The sequence below is a fragment of the Octodon degus genome, unplaced genomic scaffold, assembly GCF_000260255.1.
Source record: "Octodon degus isolate 3935 unplaced genomic scaffold, OctDeg1.0 scaffold00098, whole genome shotgun sequence".
Taxonomy (NCBI): domain Eukaryota; kingdom Metazoa; phylum Chordata; class Mammalia; order Rodentia; family Octodontidae; genus Octodon; species Octodon degus.
This window is the reverse complement of record NW_004524674.1, coordinates 8829493-8847903: the sequence shown is the minus strand read 5'-3', so window position 1 is coordinate 8847903 and position 18411 is coordinate 8829493. Positions and strand designations below refer to the sequence as shown.

The window sequence follows — 18411 nt, the reverse complement described above, 5'->3', positions numbered from 1 at the left end:
CTTCCCCTGCCCCGCTCTCTCCCCTTCCTTCCCCTCCCTCCTCCCTCCTCCCTCTTTCCTCCCTTCCCCTCCCTCCTTCCCCTCTCCCCTCTTCCCTCTTTTCCTGTATTCACAGTTCTCTGGTTTTTTTGCAGGGGCAGCCGGGATCCGAGGGCAGCCCAGGGGCCAAAGGTTACCCTGGCAGGCAGGTGCAGTATGTGGCTTGTGGAAGCCCTGGCCACGGCAGTGATGACAGCGGGTGTCCTAGGCAGAGGGGGGCTATGGGCTGAGGATGGGCTGTCCAGGTGGCTGTGCCCAAGACCCTCTTTGCAAGCACCAGGCCTAGGTCCTCAGCCAGAAGAATTTGGATTCCAGGGAGGAGCCCCAGAGGGTCTTTCCATCCCTGCGGCTCTGGGGGCTCAGGCTGAACACTTTTGGTCTGACCACCCCAGAGGGGCAGCGGAGGCTGGAGTAGGGTTTGCCTGTGATGTGGGCAGTGGGAACGAAGTCTCCATATGGCCTTGCCCCTGTCTTCTGTGTTTCAGGGGTTACCTGGACCTGTAGGAGACCCTGGCCCTAAAGGCAGCCGGGTAAGTGGTCCCCAGCCAGTGCCACATGGATAGAATCTTGGGCGGGCACTGCCTGTCTCCAGTCTGGACATGACAAGAGCTCAAGGCTCTTGGGAAGCTGGAACCAAGGCCTTCTCTCCTGTGGCACACCAGAGAGTCACGACAGGAGGCCACGTGAGGTCCTATTGGCAGGCAGTCTAGGTGGCCCAGGCTCAGATGCCAACAATCAGGCATGTTCTTGCTGTGTCCCCTGTTCGTCTCTTGTGACGATGGAGCCATGTGAAGTGCCTGTCGTGGTTCCCTCAGAGGCTTTTCTTCTTGACTCAGCGCTGGGGCATGGGGTCTCAAGTGTCCTCCAGCCGTAGTTTTCCTGTCTATAGAACAGAAGTTATGTGTCTTCCTGCCTCTCAGTGGTTGGGTGTGTGCTAGGAGTTTGATAAGCAGTCCTTCCAGGCAGGGCATGCTGGGTGGGGGTTCGTGCAGACTTGGGGGAGCAGAGAAGGTCCTACATACCCTGCAGGAGAAAAAATGGAGTAGTACACCTGTGAGTGGATCCGGTGGAGTCTTCCGCTATTTACAGGAGGCTTAAGGTCACGATGGGGCCCAGAGCTCCCTCCAGTCCCCACTGCACACCCAAGGTGGCTCTGGGATGGGGACCTGGTATCCCAAGAACACTCGGCAAGTGGGACCTGGCGTCCTTGGTCAGGGTGGGTTCTGCGTGATGTTTCCTCCACTCCGGAGTCAAAGCTGCTTGTACCTGGGTGGAAGTGAGAGGGCAGAGTAGCCACCATGTCATTCCTGTGCAGGCTGAGGGCAGCAGGAGGGAGACCGTTCCCAGGATGTTCTCGTGACATGTGGGGCCTGAGGCACTGCCTAGGTGTTTGCCTAGGAGTTCTGCACGAACCCCCACCCAGCGTGCCCTGCCTGAAAGTACTGCTTATCAAACTCCTGGGGTCCTGAGCCCTTAGCTGCTCCTGTGAGCTATGGCCCCCATGGGTGCATCTAAACCCAGGGAGAAGTCATCCCAGGCTTGGTTCCATCTGCTGGAAGACATCACACACCCATGACTTTGGGGCCGCGTGCCGTGCGCTGTGCTAGTGGCATCCTGAAGCCACACATGGAGAGAGGGCCAGACTGGGCCCCACAGTCTGGTCCCCTTGGATCCCTTTCAGGTCACAGGGCCTGGGGACACTTGAGCTGCCACCAGCCTCTGTCCCTATTTGCCCAGCACAGCCCTGGCCTCAGAGGTGCTCTGGCTGGCTCTGAAAACTGCCCTGCCATTCAGTGGCTGTGGGACCCTGGGCAAATCCCTGGGCCTCTCTGAGCCCATTTCCTGACCTGTGCATCTGGGACATAGACCCTACTTAGCAGGGTCAGTACATGTCACCTGGTAAGATTATGAATAATACACATGCTGGAAGCTGAGGCTCAGAGGCCTCTTAGCTATCCAGGGAAGGACGGGTGACCGTGACCATCCCTTGGTTGCTGGCCTGGGGGGGCAGGGGAGTACACTGGTTAGGAGCCAGGGCCCCGGAGTCAGATGACTAGGGTGGCATTTCTACTTCACTGGATCTGAGAGACTTGGCAAGTCACTTGAGCTCTCTGGCCCAGAATGTTCTCACTTCAACAAGGTGCTGCCCAACAGTGCCAACTCCCTGGGGTGTGGTAGGGTTGCAATAAATGCCTTAATGCATGCGAGGGATTGGGAGACGAGCCCGGCACATAGTGTGCGACCAGTGAATGGCAGCTTTTGTCATAGTCGTCCTTTAGTCGAATATAGAGAGTGCAGACAGTAGTCCAAGCCCTGAGCTAGACCCTTGCTGAGGAGAAGTGCCCAGCCTGCTGAAGAGAGGAAGCATGGATGGCAGGAACGGAATAGAAGGGGATGGTGCTAGGTGCTGCTAACCGGGTGCACATGAGACACTGCGGGAAGGGAGATTGCTCTGGCTTGGGCATTGGGCGCGGCCAGGGGAGAGCACGGAGGTGGCTTTGCAGGCTTGGTGCTGCAGTCGTGGGGTGGGGGGTGGGGGTAAAGGGGCTGGTGGAGGGTGCCAAGGGAACAGGCAGGAAGCAGGAATCAGAAGCATCCTAGGCCTGGGTGGCATGGTGGTGTGGCTAGGCTTTCACCCCATAAGACCCAGCTACCCTTCAAGCTGGCTAGGAGTTGGCCAATGGGAACCCCCGTCCCACCACTGACTGACTGTGTCCTCGGTTTCCCTGCATGTTCCACAAGGGCTGTCAGCCAGGCTGCAGGGTCCTGCGAGAGTGCAAAGTGGCAGCACATACGCCTGGCAAGGAGGCCATGTGCCAGGGTGGCTGCTGCTGTGACTCTAGCTCTCAGGTGTGGGGGTGGCCACCAGCCTCATGTCCAGCACCTCTGAGGCCCTCGGGGGGCTGCTGCAGGAGCCAGAGACACCACTGAGTGTTCGTGGAATAGTGACTTGGGACCATGCTAGCATCTGACCCAGACGCGAGCTTCCTTCCGCAGGTCTGGAGCCCCGTGCGGGGCGGGCCTCCATCCGTGAGCGCCCGCGCCCTTCCCTGGCGTGAGGGTATGTGCCTTTGGACTACATCGTGGAAGCCAGCACCATGCAGTCCATGGGCATATACACTTGCCTCAAGGCCTATGTCGTCCGTCAGTCCATCGAGGAGCACAGGAGCTGCCACTGCTGCCATCAAGGGAGGATGAGGACCTGGGTGGGAAGGCAGCAGGATGGGCGGGACAGGCTGGGCTGGCCACACCCCACCTCTCAAACCCTCTGACCCCCATCTGCTTTCTCCCAGGGCTACATTGGAATCCCAGGGCTCTTCGGCCTGCCAGGGTCCGACGGAGAGCGGGTAAGCATGCCTCTCAGGCTACTCACCCTGCCTCCCAGCCCCTGCCGATGTACAGCAGAACCCTCTAGGCACCAGCCCTGAAAGTCACAGGATCCCTGCTGGAGGAGGCACCCTTGGGTGGAGTAGAAAGCTGCAAAGGGCGCAGGTTAGGGTGCATGCATTCCAGGATTAGGGAATGGCGTGTGCAAAGACAGGGGCATCTGACAACTTGGCAAGCTCAGCCATCAACCTGGTCAGAGCCCCATGTGAGAAGGTGAGCGAGGAGAGGAGGCTATAGGGGCCCAGGGTGGGCAAGGTCACACAGCACTTGGGATGGCGGTGAGGAAAGGGACGCTATCTGCGAGTCTCCCAAGAACTTCCAGTGAATGAGAAATGGGCCAACTACACATTCTGGATCAGAGCTCTGTGAACTACGGCCGGTGGTCTGTTTTATAAATAAAGTTTTATTGAGTGTGGCCATGCACATTTGCTTGCTATGCTTCCTGACTGCCGTCTCACTCCAGTGGCAGAGCTGAGCAGCTGTGACACAGACCAAATGGCCTCACAGAGGCAAAAGCAGCCACTGTCTGCCTCTGCACAAAACAGCTGCATCCCTGGCTGAGCCAGCTCAGTCCGTTTACTTGGGTGACATGAGACTGGGGTGGGGTAGGATGGGGGAGACAGGAAGACCTGGTGTCCAGGGATGAGATGGCATTGTCTGCACCTGGGGAAGGGACAGGGACAACTGAGGGGATGGAGATGGGTGAGCTGTGCAGAAACTGGGGTCAGCTCCCAGGGCAGCTGGTGGGTCTGACTGAGCAGTGGGCAGGGGCGGGGCTTCCTCGCCATGCCCTGTCCTTCCAACCTGAGAGTCTAAGTCAAAGGATCTGGGAAGGGACAGGAGCTGCCCACGGACCCTGGCCCAACATTAATGTCCATAAAGAGCCCCTGGGGGAGGCACTCCCAGCCTGAACCTATATCGGTGAGCTCAGTGTGACCTTGACAGTAGGCTGGGCGTAGAGCTTCTTAGGAGACCTGGAGAAGGGGCAGTTCAAGCACCTGCTAAATACTGGTGACCCTAGGTGCTTTCTTTAGCCATTTGCCCATCTGGGGTCCAGCAGCCCCTGAGCCCAGATCATCCTGACAGGCATATAATTAGTGCCACTGGCTACGTAGCAGGTATCCCATGCCTACTGTGATCTCCTGCTGGTGGGGCTCTGGGGCAGACTGCTGTCCCCCGCTGGAGTCCTGGGCTGACCTCTCCCCTTCTCCCCCCCCCCCACAGGGCCTTCCTGGTGTTCCTGGCAAGAAGGGCAAGATGGGTAGGCCGGTAAAGATTTTCCGTGTCTATTATGCAGACTCTATGGGTGAACCCTGCTTCCTGCTGGCTGCACAGCCCTGTGTGCCCGCCCGTCTCAGCAGTGCCCACATCTCTGCTTTGCTCTGCTCTGCTGCCTGCAAGGACTCCCCAGACCATGCTGGCTGGGTCTCCCTTCCCTCCGTGCACTTCTGTCTGGGGCTTCTGTCCAGGATGTCTGTGTCTATGGCTTGCCTGGGTTGGGGGACCTGGGTCTCCATGTCGTCTTGCTGTGCCCTGGCTTTCACTTGTGCCCCCACAAGGATGGAAGACAGTGGGGTGGGAGCAGGTCACCTATATGAGGGGCCCAAGAGGGGTTCAGTAGTGACCCCAACCGAGCTTGCTCCCTGCTTCTCCACAATGGTAGGAGACTTTTTTGTTTGTTTGAGCATCTACAGGGTGTAAAGCAAAGCCAGGAGTAGGGAGAATAGGTAACTTGTCCAGGATTTCACATGGACAGACAGTGAGCCAGGACTCCGACCTAGAGGGTTTGTTCCTAAGGCCTCTGACCTCTGTGGCTATGTGAGGCAACCCCTTAGGGTCACTAGTTGGTGCTCAAATTGTAAAAATAGAATTCCTAGGGCTCAGGGAGATGGCTCAGTGGAATAAGCGCTTCCCTGGGAAGCGCAAAGGCCTCAGTTCAGTCCCCAGTTCCACAAAAAAAAAAAAAAAAGAATTCCTAGAATCTTCACCTGATGGGAAGGTTATTGATTCTGGCTGTCTCGCTCTTCAGAAGGAGACGCTGAGGCTCTGAGAGCCTGTGTGATGGGCACAGATCCCAACACGGGGGTACAGAGCCAGGGCTGTCCCTCTGGCATCTTTCTGGAAGGCCTGGTGCTGTTACGTGGCTCAGGCTCTCTGCTTCTGCCCTGCACATTCTCCCTGGACTTAGAAGCACCGGCAGCCCAGCCCTGGGCCTCCTGTAGTGAGTGGAGAAGCTGTGATGGGGAGGTTGGGAGGTGTGATGGAGGTTACGCAGCCCATGGATGGCAGAACAGGACTCCTGCTGGCAAGCACCCTCCTCCCCTCTTCTCTTCAGCCTCTAAGTGGAAGCTTAGCCTGGGGCTCTCCTTCTGTCCTCATACCTATGGGAAAGACAGCATGGAGCGGTTTGCAAGGAGGGCTCTGGACAGAGGATGTCACCAGCTTGGTTGGAACTGAAGGCTTTCTCTGGCTCTGTCCTGGCTTATTGGGGGCCTGCCTCCAGGTCATCCCCAGCAGAGGTCCCTCCCAGGGACCAGGAAGGTGTCAGTGCCTCCCCACTGTGCCTTGCTTGCATGTGGTCTGTCACTGGGTCTGCCAGGAAGCTGATGATCAGCTGCTGCTCAGAGCAGTGCTCAGGCCTTGTTAAGCCGCCACAGCCAGGATTAGGCACAACCAGGGGTCATACCCTAAAGCCAGAGTGGACAGGCTAAGCCTGCTGCAGTCCCCTTGATGTATGGCTCAGGGACATTGGGCCTCCTGGGGACATGGCTGCCTGGGATGGGGAGAGAGCTCCCCAAGGCTTCTTGCATGCTCATGGCTCTTTCCAGTTCTCTGGGGAGCCGGAAGCCAGGTTACAGAGGACTCGCCTTTCTATGTGGAGAAACTGAGGCCCAGACAGTAAGACTTACTCTGGAGACTCTGTGAGCTGCAGTTCTGGCCTCCAGGGCTGTCCCAGGACTGTTGATGACCCTGGGTGACCCTGTGTTGATGACCCGGTGAACTCTCTGCCTGCCTCCTCCTTGTTCCCTTGGTGATACTACCTCCAGGGTCTTCCCATGCTGGTACGTGGGCTGCTTGCTCCTTCTAGGGACAAATCCAGGCTTCTTTGACTGCAGATAAGGTTAGATGTGGCAGGAGCTTCAGACTTGGAGAATTTGCACCTTGTCAGGAGATTGCCACAGTTTTTCTCTGGGCTTCTCCTAGAGGTTTCCAGCCTGCCTTGGTTGGGATCTCAGCTCTGCCATTACATGGCTGGGCCACTGGGCAGGTCCCTTAACCTCTCACTTCATCATCTCTACCACGGGGTACACTGGGCATGGGGGCACACACCTGTAACACTATCAGGGGGATCAGCTCATGTCGGAGGCCAGCTGGGCCACATGGTGGGTCCAGGCCAGCCTGAACTTCATAACAGGATCCTGTCTTTAAAAAAAAAAAAAAAAATTATAATGAAGCCAACAATAGGAGCCACCCACCTGGGACTGCTAGAAGGTCGCACTGTTGTTACCACTCACTGGCTGTCCCAGGCTGCCTGAGTCTGCAGGAGTGACTCCCTCTGGGACATGTACCTGTGAGTTTGAAGAGTCTGCCTCTTGCTTCTGCTCTGCAACTTCCTGTTGCTGCCATCTGCGATGGGCCGTAAGTCCCATCTACAGTGTTTTCCCTGGCACTGAAGACAAAACTGAGTTTCTGAGATGTCCTGGATACTGGAGCCAGGGCTGACACAGGGAGGTGGCCTGGCAGCTGGGTCGCAGGGGGTGTGGAGGCATCCTGGAGCCACCTCCAAACGCAAAGCCAAAGCCATGAGCTTAGCTCAGTGGCACAGTGCCTGTCTGGCGAGTGTGAGGTCCTGAGTTCTGTTCATGGCACACATACACCCCCCCCCCATGAAAAGCCATGCATCTCAGACCCACCTGGTGCTGCTGGTGGGAATTCCCCAGGCTACACAGCCAGGACAGATTGAAGGGAGCTTGACTAGGGTGGGTGGCATCTCGTGCCTGGGGGAAGGGTCCCCTTTCTGCCTAGCCTTGTCTAGAGATCATGCGATCTGGCCAAGGTGGAAGGAGCTTTAGAGACCATCCCCAAGCTGCACAGGACGGAGGATGCAGTGAAGATCTGTACACATGGGCAGCCCAAGGAGCCGGGGGAAGCCTGGTTGTGTCTAGACATGGGGCTGCAGGCGCCATGGGGCCTCTCAGGTTCTGTGCCTTGTGGGCCAGGGGAGTTGGCTGCTGCCTGGCAGCACAGCCCTCCTTGTTCCCTGAGGGGCTGCCCTCTTCTCCTGGCCTGCCCCACTGCTGTAGCCTCCAAAGACCAGGTGGGAGCCCAGTGTCTTCAGAAGATGCCCCTGACTGCTGGTGCCCTGCCTGCTGGAGTGGGACAGAAAGGTTGGATGAGGGTGGGGCTGGAATTCCCAGCAGAGACTCCTAAGATGTGGGAAGAGGAAGCTTGGCTGAGGTCACATGTGCCCCATAGACAGGCAGCCTCTTGCTGAGCACACACATACACACACACGCATGCACGCACGCACACACGCACATGTGTGCGTGTGCACGCGCAACTCTGCCCTCTGCTGCTGGTGGGACACAGCCTGGCAGCTCTCCTGGGAACATAATGGCCCAGGGAGCTGAGACCCAGCTCAACTCTGCCACAGATTGGTTCTATGGCCTTGGCCTGATGACAGTTACTCTCTCAGCCTCAACTTCCCCAACTGTTAAATGGAACCAGCGGACTTTCTTTCGAGGTGACTGTCAAGTACAGGTGAAATTTCACATGAGGCATGACCAGCGTGGCCCAAATCTCTTCACTGTATCATCCTTGCCTCTTTCTGGCTGAGCGAAGCCACATGGCCTGGTGGTGAACCAGTGTTCGCCCCTGCCCTCTGCCCTCTGCCCAAGAGGGCAGCCTGGGGGAGGCCGCAGATGTGTGTGGCTGGTTTCCCTTTTGTTTTGTGGCTTGGTCTTGGGGTTGAAATTACACTGTGTCCTCCACTAGTGCTGAAGCCAAAAAAGCGAGGTTGTCCGGGTGGGGGCATCAGTATGGTCTGCACTGTGAGGCGTCCTCTTGGTCACAGGAACATGTGCTTTGTGTTTTTATTACATTTCTCTGGGAAAAGCAAGGATTTGAATCTGAGGAGGCGGAAGAGCAAGTCTCCCTAGCTCCAGGCTGGAGGACTCTCCTTTCCCTTTGAAGTAGGAATGGGCCCCTGGAGGTGTCTGCACAGCTGATGTTTTTCCAGCTGTCAGGCTCCAGCGAGTGTGGAGTGGGCTCCAGAGTACTGCGAGGAGGAGGGGCCTGGAGCCTCCGCTGCCAGGGCTCACCTGCGCAGGCTGTACTGCTGCTCTACCCTTCGTGACCTTGCCAGGAGCCCCTGTCCCTTGCATAGCCTCGATGTACTTGTAAGATGGGATTGTGACTCCACAAGCTTTCAAAGGCATGTGGCAGTCTCAAATCTGAGCCAGGAAGTGCCAGTGGGGAAGCTGGGACCTATGGCAAAAAAAGTGTCCTTTAAAACCTTCGGCTAGGGCGGGGAGATGGCTCAGTGGAATAAGCGCTTCCCTGCAAGCGCAAGGGCCTGAATTCAATCCCTGGTTCCGGGGAAAAAAAAACAAAAAAAAAACAAAACTTTGGCTAGCCAGTAACTGGTGCAGGCCTAGACCTGTCCAGCTTCCTGATTCCGTTCATGTCCTTCCCACTTCATGGAGAGCAGGTCGCAGATTTGGGGTGTTCTCTATCCCCTTTGCTTTTCAAACTTGAGTAGGAAGGAGAGGGCTGCCTGGCTGTTGCCCCTCCACAGTGGCCTGACCCGCCCAGGGCAGTGTTTGTCAATGGCAGGGGGTGACCTCAGGACCCCACTGTTTCCCAGATCCAAGTAGTGAGACTGCCCAGATACTGTCCTTGTATATCCTGGGGTCTGGATCAAAGCCACCTGCAGCCATGAACACTAACCTCTCCCCTGTCCACAGGGGTTCCCCGGAGACTTTGGGGAAAGAGGCCCACCAGGACTCGATGGAAACCCTGTAAGTACTTCCTGTGTTTGGAGTAAGAGTCAGAGTGATCCCAAAGCACAGCTTTGGGGTCAGACAGACGTGGGTTAAATCCCAATCTGTGACCTACTAGCTGGGAACCCTCCAAATTACCTGACATTGAGACGCCCCTCCCTACCTCAGTCCCAGGAGAGTTCCCAGCTCAGGGAGCCCCTGGGCCCAAGCCGTAGGCTATACCTGGCCCTTGGGGATGGGGAAGGGTAGGATGACTGTCCGCTGGAGAGGACCCACCTGCACTGTGTAGCAAGGCATCCACAATATTTACGGGAAGGCAGACGGTCTGCAGGCCCTGTGTGGGCAGCAGCCGAGAGCACCAGAGGAATCTCCACGGCAGGCATGTTTACAGAGTTTGTCAGGAATCCCAGGCCCAGGCTCTCCTGCTGAGGAACCAGGTCAGCCTGCCCTGGGGAGCTGAGTTTGTGTCCAGGCCGTGGGGAAGAAAAGTCGTCTTTGGGCTGGGGGTAGAAATAGGGGTATGGAACCTGCCCAGAGCTCTCTGGAGCACTCGCCATGGTCCCTTGTTGCTTTCCGGGACTTCCAGCCTGCGCAGCTTATGTCCAGCTGTGTCTCTGCAGAGATGGCTGCTGCATACACCGTCAGCATGCCAGTATGTTTTGATTGAACTCTGCAGATTTTCTCCAACCCTGACCCTGCCAGCTCTGTAGGGTCCACGCCTTGACCTCAGGCTAGATGTACCAGGGTTTGAATCCTGCTGTACCACCTGTCAGGTTCACCTCTGAGCCTCAGTTTCCTTTTCTGTAGATCGGGGATCAGAATGCCCACACCAGGGGCTGTCTCTGGTATAGGCTGAGTAGGGAAGATGGTCCACATGCCACAAGTCCCCTGTGGATGGAGGTTAGAGAACACCAGGTGACAGTGGGGAGGCAGCGCAGCTACCTTCCCCGTCTGCTGCACAAGACCCAGTGAAAGGAGGGTGGAGGGGCAGGGAAGACCCCCAGGGACAGCGCACCGGATTTGGGATGAAGGAAGAGAGGAGGAACACGTTGGCGGAAGAGCGTCAGTGATGCTGTGGTGGGGGCTAGGGCCTTTCACCACGCAGCACTCACCAGGTCAGCCATTGCGTTGTGTTTGGACAAGACCCTTCTAGAAGTTTCCTTGGGGAGAACAGGGACCTGGTGTCTGGCCCCAGCTCTGCCAGTGTGACCGCGAGACCTTGGTTGTGGCATTTCCTGTTGTTGAGCATCAGCCTACTTGTTGTTTGAAGCCAGGGCTGCATCTTACCCTTGTCTTCCTGTTGGTGACATTCATGACGACAGCCCTCTGAGCACCTCCACTGCAGCAGCCAAGCGCAAGCTGATGGTTCTCATCCCTCGCTGTTTTCCAGAGCCCCGCCTCTATTCACGACCTGAGTGAAAGCCTTCCATTTGTCTTTTCCGGGGTGATCAAGGATCCTTTTGTAGAGCTGTGGTGGCCACAAAGGTCACAGGGCACGTCACGTGTGCCTGCGCATCTGCGAGCCCCGTTGCAGTTCTGCCCACACTCCGTAGCTGCTCCGAGATGCTGGGTGCAGGACTCCCGCTGCCCATCGTACAGATGTGGACAGCCGACGGCAGAGGGGCGAGGGGTCATGGTCAAATGGCAGGCCCACGGTCAGGAAAAGGAGTGCTCTTGCAAAGGTTCCACCAGGTGCCCTGAGAGGGTGGTGTGAGGGAGCCCAGGAGGGAGAAGAGTGAGTAACTGCCTTGCTTCTGTTTGCAGGGAGATCTGGGCCTGCCAGGGCCCCCAGGAGTCCCCGGCCTCCTTGTAAGTACACAGATGCCTGGGCTTGACTAGGTGGAGGTAGGGGGGAGGGGCAGACAGGTAATGGGCCTTGCTGAGGGGCATTGGGAGGGCTCCTTGGCCACCAAACCCCAAGAGGGGACGGAGGAGCAGGAAGGACAGCCTGGGCAGGAAACTGAGGCAGGAAAGCCCTGCTGTGTACCCTCAGCTGGGTTGCCTGCCATCTCTGGGCCTGCTTTCTTATTAGTTAAATGAGGCTGAGTGGCAATGTGGTTTTTGCATGTGGTGCTCACCCCCTACTTTGCAAGGAGGCCTGGATAGAAGAGGGCAGCCTGTTCCATGGTGCCGGGCCTCAGGCCCAGAAGGAAGAAGTGGGCAGCAGAGGGCTGAGGCTGCACCATGCCGCCCAGTCTTCCTCATGCTTTCCCCCAAGTACTGACTTTGAAGCCAGGCTGCGTGGGTTTGAGTTAGCTCTCCCGCATCCTGGCTGTGTGATGTGGGCTGGGTCGCTTGCCTTCTAGGAGGCTTAGCTCCTCTTCCCTAGAATGGAGATGAGAGTAGACTCCTCCTGGATTCCTGGTTGTGAGGGTTGGCAGAGGCCTTACATGGTGCTTGGCACATGAGCTGATGCTCAGTGAGTAGAAAATTAGTGAGCAGTCGTGGACTCTTAGTAGTAGACAATATCATGATATTAGTTAGGAAAAGCCCTGGACTGAGGGTCCTGTACCTGGGGAGGCCAGATGTGGCCAAGCCCCTGACTCTGGGCTGGGAAGCCCTGAGGAGTGGTTCTGTTAGACAACACTGAAGCTTGCTGTGGGGCCTGCAGAGGGTGAGTCTTGACCTTGGGCTGGGCCCCAACGGCCTGAGGGAGGCCAAAGCCTGCAAGTGACTCTGAGTGACCATCTGTCCCTGCTCCACTTGGGGACGCAGAGCCAGGTGAGATGGGGCACAAGGTCAGGTTAACTTGTGTCTACCTCCTGGCTCTGTGAGCATCGGCAATGGCCTCTCCTCTGAGCCTTGGATACCCTACATGTCTGTACTCCTTCCTGCTAGGAGCACAGGAGCATGCAGTCCAGTCCAGTGGCTAAAAGACCAGTCCAAGGAAGACCATCTGAGTTCCAATTCCAGCTCTGTACTCACTTAACCTCAACCTTGAGCAAATCCTTTAAGCTTTCTTGTGCCTCATTTTCTTCATCTGTAAAATGGGGTAATGCTCACACTTAACTCAGAACACTATTGTGAGGATTTAAGTAAACTAATACATACTATGTCCTAATAAAATAAAACTAATATGTACTATGTTCTAGTGCCTAGGACATAGTGCCTAGGACATAATAACAGCCATTGATGGTATTGTTATATTACATACACAGGTGTGCATCTGCACAGGGGGCCAGGTAGTAACTGTCTGGACTGTTGCACTGAGAAAAATTTCAGAGTCACATTAGAATTCAGTGGGAGACAGTGCTTCAATCGATTAGTGATGTCTGCCTCTGCTGGAGATGGGGAAGTGGTAATATGTGAGTCACACACTTGTTGGCCCTGATGTCCATTCAACAGGACTTTGCTGAGCACCTTTCCTGACACACGGCGCTGACCTAGATGTTTTAGAAAAAGTAATGTCTGCCATGTGCTTTTCCAGTTAGAGAACTCTCTGGAAGTCTTTTAGTTCACTTTCCTCTAAGCCCAGCAGGAATCCTTTCTGGGGCATCCTGGTCATATGGTCATTAAATTCCAACTTGAACGCCTCTGGCATTAGAAGTCCCTCCCTCTCTGGGAACTGGTCCATCCTAACAGAGCCCTCATTGTTCAGGGTTCCTGTCCTTGAGCCCAAGTCGTCCTCCTGCAGGAGGCTGACCCAGGGTAGGATGCTCCCGCCTGCTCTTCCCAAAGCTCCATCCCCAGGCGAAATAATCCTGGCCTCTAAAGCTTCTCCGAAGGGAGGTTTACATCTCCTGGCTGTCATCCTTGGCGCATGCTCCTATTTGTCATTGTCCCCGTGTCTACTAGGTTGGCTCCTGAGAGAGGTAACAGTATTTTTGGCTGAATAAATGCACACAGATCTTGGAGACATATATGATGCCACTCCAGTCATGGCCCTTTTGATTCATGACAAATCTTGTGCTTACCTCTGGTCTTCATGATCAGGGTAGCCAGGTAAAATAAGAGACCCCAACTTACATTTGAATGCTGGATGAAACACCTATTTATTCTAAAATAGCATTTTAAAAAAATATCATATTGAGGTATAGATATCTTGTCTGTAAACTGACAGCCCTATTCTTGTGTCTCAGGAGAGTCCCACTTGGCAGGTTGGGAGACTGAAGCTCCTGGCTAAGGTACACAGAGGGCAGAAGAGGGCGGAGGCGTGGCTCGAGGCCAGAGCACTCTTGCTGTCCCTTCCTAAAGGGCCAAGCTCTGGGCATTCCTGCTTTTCTCAGAGCCTTCCAGAGAGCTACCCATCGCATGGCTGCTTCTTGCCCTGTGTCTTTCCTGGGCCATGTCAGCCTCTCTTTCCTGTTTTTAGATTCCCTTCACTGCCAAAGTGATCTTCCATTTGTCCTTGCTCCTAGGGGTCCTAGGGCAGGCCCTGAGCCCACTGAGTTACCGCTGTGCCCCACACCAATTCCTCCCTTGCCCTGCATCTTGGGGAACGGCAGCTTCTGTGCCTGCAGAAAAATTTTGCCTCCTCAAAGAGTTAGAAAGGAAAGGAATTTTCTACCCAAGAGTTACAGAGGAAGAGGCACCATGAGTCACCTGTGGTTTTCCAAAGGATGTGGGATTTTAGCTGAGCAGCGGGAATTCCGCATATTGATCATCATTCTAGTGGCAGTGTGCATTGACTCAGTGCCTCCTGTCTGGTCAGCTGGAGCGATTTGCATGCAGACGGAGGCCAGGACTTCCTGTCCCTCAGGTCCTTGCAGTAGTGAGGAAGGGCAAGGGAGGACAAGCTAACATTTACAGAGCGTCTGATGTGTGCTGCGCACGTGCTAGGCCCTGGGAGCCTCGGGGTGTCCCAGGTCAGCAGCTAGGCAGCGGACACGTCCAGCTTGTAACCCAGGTCTGACGGTCCCCAGCCCAAGAAGGTGCCAGCGGCTCCTGCAGCCTCCGAGGTGGGTGCCCAAAAGCGGCTCCTTTGAGTAATCGAAACCCTTTGGCACAAGAAAGCTGTGCTGATTCCAAAATCTGCTCAGCAAAGACAGTTTCTGTCTTTTTTTAAAAAAAAAAATTTTTTTATTCAGTGATACAGAGGGAATTAAGAATGTGTCATATGGCCAGCAGCCCAGCATGTGGGGCTCTGTGGACCAATCCACTATATTCTTCCACTGAATGACCACCCATCTGGACTTGTTTCCCTGTCTCTAAAGCAGGATCAGAATGGCCCACTTGCTGTCACTCAGCAAGCCCTCGTGTGCTGCTTCTGTGCTTGGTGTGGGATTGTCACCACAGTCCTGGGACAGTAGGGGACAGGAGTGCCATTTTACAGTGATGTAAACTGAGGCTCGGAGAGAGAAAGCACCTGCCCAGTGTCACACAGTGCCAGTCCATCTTTAGGGCTCAAGCTCTCCCCTGCTGCCCCATGTCACTAACTTTGTGAGACATGTGGGGGCCTGGGTTGGGGTAGCTCCAGGGTGAGGGAGAGCACTTAGTAAGACACTGCAGGAGCTAAGAGGGGCCACAGTCTCTGGGTCCTGGTCCCTACCTCCAGTACCCCCGGACACCCTCTGCATATTTCTGGACAGAGGTGTGGCCTTCCAAGGCAGGTCCCTGAGGCACTGCAAACAAGTGAGCTGCCCTGGTTGGCATGCTGTTCAGTAAGCCACTCGTGTTTGTGCCCAAGGGAAGGTCACTGGACTGGGTGCCTGCCCTCAGTCAGATGGCAGGCCAGGTGGTGGCCCGGTGGCACACACAGGAATGAGTCAGTGGGTACAGCTGTGAAAGGTGTGGGCTCCAGGCCCAACAGCAGGGACCCTGGAGCAGAGAGCTAGGCGGGCCTGACCATGCAGGGCCCTAGGGCACGGGCACAGCAAGAGGCAGAGCAGAGGCCAGTGTGCACGAGTAACCCGGCACCTGTCAGTGGCCAAGGAGGTCACCACCAAAGAGGAGCAGCGAGGCAGGAAGGTGGGACAGGTGGGAGGGAGGAGAGAGGGAGGTGGGCCTCCTGCCCTGGCCCCTCCTCATTACTTAATCTTGAGTAGGTGATTTGGCCTTTCTCTAAGCTTCAGTGTCGTCATCAGAAAAGCGAGCCAGGTCTTTGGTGCTTCTGGCCCGTGCAGTCACCTAGAGCAGTGGCTGAGTGGCGAAGCCATCTTGCCACCCAAGTGCTGCTAAGGACGGTGCCTAGCTGCCTCTGAGAAGGTGGCTCACAGTTGAGGCCTCTGAGTGGCTCAGGTGTGGTTGGTGGGGGTCTTGGTGGCCTCACAAGCTGGAGGGCAAGGGCAGTCCGGGGTCAGGGAATGGGAGGCAGGATCCAGGTCCCTGCTCACTGTCGCAGTGGGGAGCTGACAGTCCAGGAGATTCTGGCCAGCCGTGCTGAGTGTGGCTTGGTGACCTGGGGCTTCCTGTGTTCCAGCTGCCTGCTGGTGTGTGTGTGTGCGTGCGTGCGTGCGTGCGTGCGTGCGTGTGTGTGTGTGTGTGTGTGTGTGTGTGTGTTACTGGGGACTGAACTGAGGGCCTTCACACTGAGCTACATCTCCAGGCCTTTTTATTTTTTATTTTGAGACAGAATCTTGATGAGTCACTGAGTTCCCCAGGCTGCCCTTGAGCTTGCCTCAGCCTCCCACAGTATTGCAACTACAGGCCTGTACTGCCACCCCTGGCTTCTCCTGCTGTTTTTTTTAGGGAAGTCTGGGGTCCCAATGACATGGAGACAATGTGCTTATGTGACCTGCCGTGGTCTCCCTGAGCACCCTATGGCCAAGCCCATTTGCTGTGGATGTCTTCCCCTTCAGGGTTGAACGCCCAGGGCCTGTCCCCACCACACACAGACCCCTTGGAGGTGGCAGAGACCCCTTTGGGCCATCATCCTTCCCTCCCTGAGCCAGCAATCCACCCTCTCCACTCCTTTTCCACTCCTGGGTCTCACCAAATGTGACTTCAGAACCACCTAGCTGCTCTGGAGATAAAAGGCTGCATGACTCCCAGCTCTGCCTGTCCCTGCGACGCTGCCACAGCCCTAATCCCAACACCTCCTGGCCCTTCTCCTATGCAATGGGCAGAGCAGAGCGGATCCCTAAGGGCTGTAACATGGGGCGCCTGCGCTGAGGCACAGGAAGGGCTTGGGTGCTCAGTCCCAGTTTCCAGGTTACCAGCATGTGGTGGTTCTACTGCCAGGTGAAGGTTTCGCTTTCTGAGTGAGACCATTACTGGGTGGTGGCTGAAAGCAAGTTTACTAGCAAACACTCCGCTAGGTGTTGTTGAGCCCAGGTTGGTGGGAATCCTGGAGCCCAGAGAGGGCGAACGTTGGCCTAGATTGCAGCCAGCCCTGCAGGACCAGCATCCACCCCCAGTGCTCTGGGCTGGGAGATGTCATGCCCTGCACCTGTATCTCTGTCCTCGGGGGTGTCCACTGCACAGGCCTTTCTGGGTCCCCTGGACTGTGACTGCCGCCTTCCACCTGGCCTCCCCTTGAGAGCTCCAGCCCTCTCCCAGGGGAGCTTGAGTCTGTCCTGAAGCCTGGTTCCCCAGGGCAGCCTTGGCCCCAGTACTTCAGAACAACACCCCAGCTGGGGCCTCCCAGGAGCCTGAACTGGGGTTCAGAGAGGTTGGGCACATGGGCTGGGGTTGCAAAGCCACCAGACTCAGGCTTACTCCCGGGGAGCACAGCCAGGTTTTCCAGGCTTTCTGTTTCTCTGCCTTTGGCTTCATCTGATGACCATGGCTGTGAATGCTTGTGAGGAGAGGGCAGCCTGAGACTGGAGGGAGAGGGTGAGCTTGAGAGGAGGAGACGTAGCTGCTCTTCTCTGAACCAGCTTCTTATTCTTTTTGGTTCTGTTTTTGGTGTCAGGGACTAAACCCAGGGCCTTTGTACTGAACTACAACCCTGGCTGATTTTATTTTAGTTTATTTCATTTCATTTTATGTTTTGTTTATTTGAGACATGGTCTCATTGAGTTTTCTAGGCTGGGCTCAAACTTGAGATCTTCCTGCCTCAGCCTTCCAGAGTGCTGGGATCACAGGTCTGTGTCATCATGCCCAGCTGACACAGGTGTCCTGTGCCTGCAAGACTTGTGTAGCCTCCTCAGTGCCAGTAGCAGTCCTCTGGCTGTGACAACCAAATATGGCTTTGCCAAGTAGCCCCACCTGCTTGATCAATTACTCCTCCAAATAGCACTAAGAGGAATATCGTACTGTTGCTTCCCATTTGTTATTGGGGAAGCTGAGGCACAGAAAGCTTCCCCAAGGGTGAATGTGGCCCAATTCTGGTACCATCGTTGCCCTCACCCTTGGGGGTGCTGAGCTTCCCATGTCCAAGAGCCCCACTGCTCCCATCTTGGGCAGCCTGATGGGACCTCAACCCATGGCCCAGGACAGAGCAGCTGACTTCAGCATCCCACTGGAGCAGTGATCAGCACTGAGGATTTCAGGATGGGCAGCCCCTGTCTGCTTGCTGTCCTGCCAAGGGCATGGTTTGAGGGAGCCAGAGGGGCCCTGTCACCTAGCCGAGCTCTGGCTATGCTTCGTGTAGCTCTCATAGCACTGTAGGGGTGGGATCATCGTCCCCTTTAGGTAGAGGTGAAAGTTGAGGTAAGAAGCCCTGAGACCACTAGCAGGAAGGGTACAGAAGTGACCGATGTCTAACAAGAAGCTCTACTGCAGGAGGGGCACCAGTGCAGCTGTGGGCCGAGGGCAGGGTCTGCACAAGGATTCTAGCACCTACTCCATTCCAAGATTAGTGCACAGGAAGTGCCTTGAGAGTGCAGCCCCCACTCAGACAGGCCTCCTGGGGCCGCTCTCACGAAGCCCTCTTCCCTTTCTTTTCCCAGGGCGACATGGGAGCGTTGGGTCCCATTGGCTACCCAGGACCCAAGGGCATGAAGGTAAAGAGGGGCTTGCCTCAAGTTAGGGCTCCTGGTTCCCCCAAGGCATCGTGTCCCCTTCCCACCCCCCATGGTTCAGGTGAGAGAGGCCAAGGGTCTCTCAGATGCTGCCCAGAAACTGATCCCGAGAGCCAGCTGCCATCCAAATGTCAGTTATC

The 18411-nt window shown here is 56.1% G+C and overlaps 1 protein-coding gene across 5 annotated transcripts in view; it reads left to right on the top strand.

The window, feature by feature from the left end:
• Col27a1 (collagen type XXVII alpha 1 chain) overlaps positions 1 to 18411 on the top strand; it is a 115433-nt gene that overhangs the window by 42236 nt on the left and 54786 nt on the right. For all 5 annotated transcript variants that reach the window (XM_023723260.1, XM_023723261.1, XM_023723259.1 and 2 more), the window contains 7 exons: positions 135 to 188; positions 525 to 569; positions 3333 to 3386; positions 4651 to 4695; positions 9393 to 9446; positions 11193 to 11237; positions 18200 to 18253. In XM_023723260.1, coding sequence (XP_023579028.1) covers positions 135 to 188; positions 525 to 569; positions 3333 to 3386; positions 4651 to 4695; positions 9393 to 9446; positions 11193 to 11237; positions 18200 to 18253 — 351 coding nt within the window. The remainder of the gene's footprint in view (positions 1 to 134; positions 189 to 524; positions 570 to 3332; positions 3387 to 4650; positions 4696 to 9392; positions 9447 to 11192; positions 11238 to 18199; positions 18254 to 18411) is intronic.